The 7,582-nt window shown below is 45.2% G+C and overlaps 1 protein-coding gene across 1 annotated transcript; it reads left to right on the top strand.

Annotated features, from left to right (window-relative positions):
- The first annotated feature begins 314 nt into the window (after positions 1 to 314).
- On the top strand, positions 315 to 7,526 carry HSPA5 (heat shock protein family A (Hsp70) member 5). The gene is made up of 9 exons (XM_077306721.1): positions 315 to 477; positions 1,871 to 2,053; positions 3,273 to 3,504; positions 4,215 to 4,352; positions 4,698 to 4,810; positions 4,914 to 5,304; positions 5,720 to 5,957; positions 6,233 to 6,400; positions 6,676 to 7,526. The coding sequence occupies exons 2-9, from the start codon at positions 1,938 to 1,940 to the stop codon at positions 7,236 to 7,238; spliced, it is 1,959 nt and encodes a 652-aa protein (XP_077162836.1). The 5' UTR covers positions 315 to 477; positions 1,871 to 1,937; the 3' UTR covers positions 7,239 to 7,526.
- Positions 7,527 to 7,582: the final 56 nt, after the last annotated feature.

Here is a 7,582-nt window from a genome sequence, read left to right as displayed (position 1 = left end):
CAGCGGTTGCTAAGGGCCCAGTAACCATAGAAACTTCCAGAAAGGCCCAGCCCTTCCTAGCCTTCATTTTTTAAATATGACGTGTCGCTGCGGCCAATGGGCTTCCTCCGCTTGGCCCATGCTCCGTCATCTGATTGGCTCGCGATACCGGGCAAGGCGGCCCAAGGAGTCTCTCGGCGGATAGGCAGTTCCAGGGGGAGGAAAGAGGAGGGTAACGTCGCGTCTCGTGGTGGGGTACGTCACGGCTGCAGTGGCCCAATAGCTATCGGACAGCATGGTGGGAAGCGACCAATAAGGAGGCTCCAGCGAGGAAAAGGTGACCAATAAGAGGAGTCCACGCAAGGCTGAGGGAAAGTATATAAAGCAGTCGGCCCCTGGGTCTGCTTACTGGGGTCGCACGAGAAAAGAAGATAGAGGCGGAATAAGAATCCTGCGGGCCGGCCGGCTTTGTGAATTGGGGATTGCGGGCCTAGCCAAGTAAGACTAGACGCAATATTTTTTCGGGGGGTGGGGAGCGTCGCTGCTCTGCGCGGGTAGATCTTGTAGAGCGCCCTTTGGGATCGCAGCATCCCAGGAGGGATCCGAGGGCCCCCTTCCCCCGTGCACTCGATACCCTCAGCGTGTCTTCTTGCCCCCCCCTTATTTTGTGCACCGGAGATCCTTGGAATAAAAGGCTCGGGGAGATTGAGCGGGGGGGGGGCACAGTCATGCTTAAGTCAGCGACACGAGGGGCTACGTGGGGCTTTCCCCCCCCCCCAAAGCTTTCCTGTCCCCAGTTCAAGATGGGGTAGATTTGAGGAGGGTTCACGTTCCCCCCTCTCCTCCAGGATGTGTGGCCTTGCGCGCTCGTTGTCTTCCTGTCTCTCGTTCGCCGTCTCCCCCCCCCCAAAAAAAAAGAAACCCGATAAATTAAAGCTTTGTAGTAATTAAACTGCAGCAGTCTTTTGTGCTGAACGGAGTCTTTCGATGAGGGAGGGGTTTAAAGCTATATGGGAATTTAGAGACCCCCCCCCTATTTTTTTTGGTCCTGATAGTGTTCGTTTCTATGATGGAGAGTACCTCGAATGACTATTATACGCCTTTCATTAGTGCCGTGTTCTTCAGAACTGGGTAGAAGAACGTGGATTATAGCATTGATGTAAAGCCATTTTGCAAAGGAGTTCAATACAGGAGTTGGTGTCTGTATCCCCCCCCCCCTTCGTTGTGGTTGTCTATGGCCCACCTGTTCAAACACCCCCTTATCCTGTGTGGCTTCCAACAATTTAACACATTCTGGGTGTTTAATGGTTTAATCTTTGATTGTTCTTTGCTCTCCCCTAGTTTTGGGCAGGTTGTGCCTTTATTACAGCATGTTAATTTTGGGTGTTAAAACTGGTTTCTTCTTCCAAAACTGGAAAGGAAGGAACAGGAATCCACAGTAGGCTGGTTCTGTGATGCCGGGATGTGTTGTATGTCAAGTTAAATTTTTGCTTCTCCAGTCTTTATTAAACTGGTTTTTCAATCAAGGGTTGTGGGTAAAAGCTAGAAAGGTTGGGCCTTGGTTATGCTGACCAGTAGTTTCTAGAGAACAGAGCATTCCATGAGAGAGTGTCTTGGAATTCCAGCCAGTGAGCTTTGATAGGTGACTGTCTGCTTTCCGTCTGCTTTTGGATGATGTGTGACTCCAGCAAGTCTTGTTCTTGTTCATGCCGCTCTAAATCATTTGTGCCTAGATTGGAGGCACTCTCCCAAGACTGCCAACATATGGTGGATTGGCAGCAGTATTTAAGCTGTGGCAAGCTGGCCTGCCTCAGCCTTCACACAGCCATTCTGGTATGCATTCTCTTTCTGCCTGGTGTTACAACTGATTGCTGGGCATTCTTTTTTACAGGGTTTTCAGCTACTGATTAAAAACACAAAGACTCTTCACGTGCTGTTAAGAAAACCACAAAGACAATATGAAGTACATACTTGTCTGTCTGCTGCTTGTTGGCAGTGTATTTTCAGACGAAGATGACAAAAAGGAAGATGTGGGGACTGTGGTCGGCATTGATCTGGGAACAACCTACTCCTGGTGTGTATAATGAGGGAGCAGAATGAGTTGATTAGCTCTTTTCTGGTGCTTGCCTCTAATAGTTCAGTCTAGTATGCAAGGTGAAATAGGGTAAAATCTAATGGAATAAAACATTTGCAAAAGTCAAGGGGTGTCAGCATCTTGTATGTAAGGATTCTCTTCTGTCCAATTAAATCCCAGTCTCTCCCTCCCTTTCTGAAATTTAGGAGAAAAAAAGATGCACATTTTGAGACACCATATTTCATGTTTCATGTATGGTTCATAAGTTCAATGTAAACCGCCCTGAGCCTCCAGGGAGGGAGGTATATAAATATAATAAATAAATAAATCTTGCTTGAGTCTGTGTTGCATTTAGAAATTTATTTATTTATTTATTTTTTAGATTTATATACCGCCATCCCCGAAGGCTCAGGGCGGTTTACATTAAACTAATCAACAATACATAAAACAGTCTTCGTTAAAAACATACAGTAATTTATAACAGTATAACAATATAATAAATAGTATAACGATGCAACATTGCAATACCACAACAGGTCCAGAGCGCTCTGGTGGAGTTCTGGGAGGAAGGGGGGAGCAGGGGGCCCTTCATTTGCTGTTGGTTGTGCCTGGTCTCAACCAAATGCCTGGTGGAAGAGCTCCTTTTTGCAGGCCCTGCGGAACTGTTTAAGCTCCGTCAGGGCCCTGATCTCCTCCGGGAGCTCCAGAATGCTCTGGCCCTGGTCGAGACCAGGCAGACTTCTTTAGGGCCAGGGACCATTAGCCGGTTGGTGGCGGTGGAGCGCAGAGCTCTTTTGGGGGCATAGGCAGGGAGGCAGTCCCTCAGGTACACTGGGCCCTGACCATGAATGGCCTTGAATTACCAGAACCTTTAGTCTGGTCCGGAATTCAACTGGCAAACACTGCAGTTGGTGGAGAATGGGCCGGATGTGGGAACTCCACGGTGTTGCTGTGAGGATCCTGGCCGCTGCCTTTTGGACCAGCTGTAGTTTCCGGGTCAAGGCTAAGGGCAGGCCTGCGTAGAGCGAGTTACAGAAGTCCAGTCTAGAGGTGACCATCGTATGGATGACTGTGCTAGCAGTAGAGAGAATTACAGAGGCATGTGTTTCAAATAGTTGCAGTGGTGTACCTTAAACCATTATTAATGCTAGTAAGGAGTATTCCTTGGCAGCTTTGCTGTATACATTTTAATGACCTTGATCACAATTCTCCTTAACAGTGTTGGAGTCTTCAAGAATGGGCGTGTAGAGATAATTGCCAATGACCAGGGAAACAGAATAACTCCATCCTACGTGGCCTTTACAACTGAAGGAGAACGTCTTATAGGAGATGCAGCAAAGAATCAGTTGACCTCCAATCCTGAGAACACAGTGTTCGATGCCAAGCGTCTGATTGGACGAACTTGGAATGATCCTTCTGTACAGCAGGATATCAAGTATCTGCCTTTCAAGGTGTGTATCTTTGTATTCTGATTTCTTTTAAAGCTTTAACTTGAAATTTGTTTTGGGGTAAACTGCTTCTCTGCTGGAAATAGTGATTTGCCAAGAACTAAGAATGCCTCTTGCTTGGGAAGCAGTATCCTGACCTTTTACAGTTTGAATCACTAAGTCAAACCAGGACTCTTCTCGCACATGTAAACACACCCCTATGTGGGACTCAGTAAAGCTAGAAAAAGGGATGCCAAGCACCTTACAGGCCATAGTATATGGTTACTGAGCCTTTATTACTTACTGAGTTGTAAACTGGATGACTAGTTTGCCCAGGATTTTTAAATGATTGCTTTTTATAAAGTCAGCCATAGTTCTATATTTCTTAGGAAGGGTTTTGACATGCAATGATTTTGATAGACTGGGAGAATCTGTACGGCAGGGGTAGTCAAACTGCGGCCCTCCAGATGTCCATGGACTACAATTCCCAGGAGTCCCCTGCCAGCAAACGCTGGCAGGGGGCTCCTGGGAATTGTAGTCCATGGACATCTGGAGGGCTGCAGTTTGACTACCCCTGCTGTACGGTGTTCACATGCTTCTAATTTGGTTGTTTCCTTGGGATAATGAACACAATGTATTAATTTTAATTGTAGTTTAGAGTTTGAGATTCTAGTTAAGGGGGAAACATACCATAAGTATGGGATGGCAACTAAGTGGTCTATTGATTTGAACAGGTTCTTGAAAAGAAGGCGAAGCCCCATATTCAGGTTGATATTGGAGGAGGGCAAATGAAGACCTTTGCTCCAGAAGAAATTTCAGCTATGGTTTTGACCAAAATGAAGGAAACTGCTGAAGCTTATTTGGGAAAGAAGGTAAGATGAAATATGTGCTTTTGAGGAAAACAGCATATTTCCCCCCTCCCCTTAAAACAGGAGTGGTTCAGATGCCTTTGCCTGCTCCAGGATCCCCTTAAACACTACTAAATTTGTGAACTTTTACTAGAAAAGCATTTTAATAGCTACTGATCTGTGGGCCTTTCAGAAGTAGCTTGGCTGCTCAAATCTGTGTGGTCTAGCCTTTTGAAATGTTCTTGGGAGAGCATTTGAAAAAACCAGGACTTTGGGTGCTGCAAGTGAGGTTCCCAAGTACAGAAATGAGGCTCAGGAGATGATGTTGTAGCAGTAGCACTTATTCATCTCTCTTTTTTTTTAAATCAGGTTACTCATGCTGTTGTCACTGTGCCAGCATACTTCAATGACGCTCAGCGCCAGGCTACTAAAGATGCTGGTACCATTGCTGGACTGAATGTCATGAGAATCATTAATGAGCCGTAAGTATGCTTTTAATAGTTGGCCTTCTGTAGGTGTTTGGGCACCTGTTTCTGGGGGAAAGGCTGATAATAAAAGTCCTGACATGCTTGCATATTTTTGCAGGACTGCAGCTGCAATTGCTTATGGACTGGACAAGAGAGAGGGCGAGAAGAACATCCTGGTATTCGACCTGGGTGGCGGAACCTTTGATGTCTCTCTTCTGACAATTGATAACGGAGTGTTTGAGGTTGTGGCTACCAATGGGGACACTCACCTGGGCGGTGAAGATTTTGACCAGCGTGTGATGGAACACTTCATTAAGCTGTACAAAAAGAAAACCGGGAAGGATGTTCGGAAGGATAACCGGGCTGTTCAGAAGCTGCGCCGAGAAGTGGAGAAAGCAAAGCGTGCTCTCTCTTCTCAGCATCAGTCCAGGATTGAGATTGAATCTTTCTTTGAAGGTGAAGACTTCTCAGAGACATTGACCAGGGCCAAGTTTGAAGAACTGAACATGGTAGGTATCTTGAGGTACCCTAAATGGGGCTCTATTTCTCCTCTAAAATGAAGTTGTTGCATTGGACAGGTGGAAGGGCAGCCATGAGTAATACTTGCCTCTGATTTTAAAGTAGTTCATAACAAATGCAAAACAAAATTTTGTGGTTGAGAATAAAATGGCTGAACCAACATGATGCAACTTAAAGTTTTGTGTTCTAAAAGATTGAACTGAGTGTTATTTGAAGTCCCTTCCACAAATGAAATACAGCTGTCAAAGGCCAGTCATCAAATATACATGAATCAACAATTGGGATCTAATTGATCCTTTGTATTTCATCTTTGAGCAAAAACAGATTTGAAGGGATCCATTTTGCAGCTCATTGTAGTAAAAATGGTGTGCTTTTTCTTAACTAAGTGATTTTAAATATTTGTAGGATCTCTTCCGCTCTACTATGAAGCCTGTCCAGAAAGTACTAGAGGATGCAGACCTAAAGAAGTCCGACATAGATGAAATTGTTCTTGTTGGTGGCTCTACTCGAATCCCCAAGATACAGCAGCTTGTGAAGGAATTCTTCAATGGGAAGGAACCCTCTCGAGGCATTAATCCAGATGAAGCAGTAGCTTATGGTGCTGCTGTCCAAGCTGGCGTGCTCTCTGGGGATCAAGATACTGGTAAGTTGAGCAGCCTTAATGACACACAATAATATGTTGGGAGCTACAGCTACTATCTTGTATACAGCATGCACCAGAGGAAGCTGAATAATTTTTTCATTAGATCTGAGATATGGTGACAGCTTTGTGTCCGATACTTACAAGCTCACCTTTGAATACCTCTGAATATTGTATAGCTGCTGCACTGAAATGGAATAGCCTTTAGACCACATATGTGATGTTGCACTGCGTGACAAGGGACACTCATGTCTTAACTGCTTTGTATTCTACCATAGGTGATCTGGTGCTCCTTGATGTCTGCCCCTTAACTCTTGGCATTGAGACAGTTGGCGGAGTCATGACAAAGCTTATCCCAAGGAACACTGTTGTGCCTACCAAGAAATCACAGATCTTCTCCACTGCTTCAGATAACCAGCCAACTGTGACAATCAAGGTGTTTGAAGGTAAATAGCCTGCATTCTTTTCACTCAGAAACTTTTCCTACTGCCTTGTATTGGGCTGCTGCGAGGGATGGGTTTTTAAAGCAGTAGGTGGGTCCAGTGTTAGAACCTGATTTTTTGAGGCAGACTTGATTACTTCTCAGGATTTTAGAGTTTGGGAATTATGATTAGCCATTGTGTAGACCAGTGTGTGTGTGTGTGATGCTAGTTGCTAAATAAGAAGCAGTTTTATGTTCGGATTCTCAGATAATGTAATTTGAACATGACTCTTCTTGTAGGAGAACGTCCTCTCACAAAGGACAACCATCTCCTGGGAACCTTTGACCTGACTGGCATTCCTCCAGCACCTCGGGGCGTCCCCCAGATTGAGGTCACCTTTGAAATAGATGTGAATGGAATCCTGCGTGTGACAGCTGAGGACAAAGGCACAGGCAACAAAAATAAGATCACCATCACCAACGATCAGAACCGTCTAACTCCAGAAGAAATCGAGAGGATGGTCAACGATGCAGAGAAGTTTGCAGAGGAGGACAAAAAGATGAAGGAGCGGATTGATGCCAGGAACGAGCTGGAAAGCTATGCCTATTCACTGAAAAATCAGATCGGGGATAAGGAGAAACTGGGAGGCAAGTTGTCATCTGAAGACAAAGACACGATAGAGAAGGCTGTGGAAGAGAAGATCGAATGGCTTGAGGGTCACCAAGATGCTGAGATTGAAGATTACAAAGCGCAAAAGAAGGAACTGGAAGATGTGGTACAGCCTATTGTGGGCAAGCTGTATGGTGGTGCAGCTCCTCCCCCTGGCGAAGATGAAACAGGAGGAGAAAAAGATGAATTGTAGGCCTCAATCTTCTGAATGTTATTACTGTAAATATTGGACTTTGAACTTTTGTTAAACTATTGAACTCTGGAATGTGATCAGAATCTTCACTCATGTGGAGTTGGAAATGCTAGCCCAAAGTGGCTGTTTACTGCTTTTCATTAGCAGCTGATAAATGTGGGGGGGGGGGGCAACCAACCAGGGCTATAGAAGTGTTCACCTTGAAACCATTCTATTTAACAAAGTGGGCCATGTGCGTTCTGTGAACTTTTCTACCCTCAAGTGACAATAAATTTGTTACTGACACCGGATCTGGATCTCCTTTATCGTTCCTATAGCAAGTGAATTCACAGGAATTATGACTC

The sequence above is a fragment of the Paroedura picta genome, chromosome 12 (genome assembly GCF_049243985.1).
Source record: "Paroedura picta isolate Pp20150507F chromosome 12, Ppicta_v3.0, whole genome shotgun sequence".
Classification (NCBI taxonomy): domain Eukaryota; kingdom Metazoa; phylum Chordata; class Lepidosauria; order Squamata; family Gekkonidae; genus Paroedura; species Paroedura picta.
The sequence above is the reverse complement of the archived record's forward strand: the minus strand, read 5'-3'. Positions and strand labels throughout refer to the sequence as shown.

What these genes read in the sequence shown, in the direction of transcription:
- HSPA5 (XM_077306721.1), top strand. Translation starts at nt 1,938, where the DNA reads ATGAAGTACATACTTGTCTGTCTGCTGCTTGTTGGCAGTGTATTTTCA. An exon ending in TCAAGTATCTGCCTTTCAAG is followed by an intron (nt 3,505 to 4,214) that starts GTGTGTATCTTT and finishes TGATTTGAACAG; the next exon opens with GTTCTTGAAAAGAAGGCGAA. An exon ending in GACAATCAAGGTGTTTGAAG is followed by an intron (nt 6,401 to 6,675) that starts GTAAATAGCCTG and finishes CTCTTCTTGTAG; the next exon opens with GAGAACGTCCTCTCACAAAG.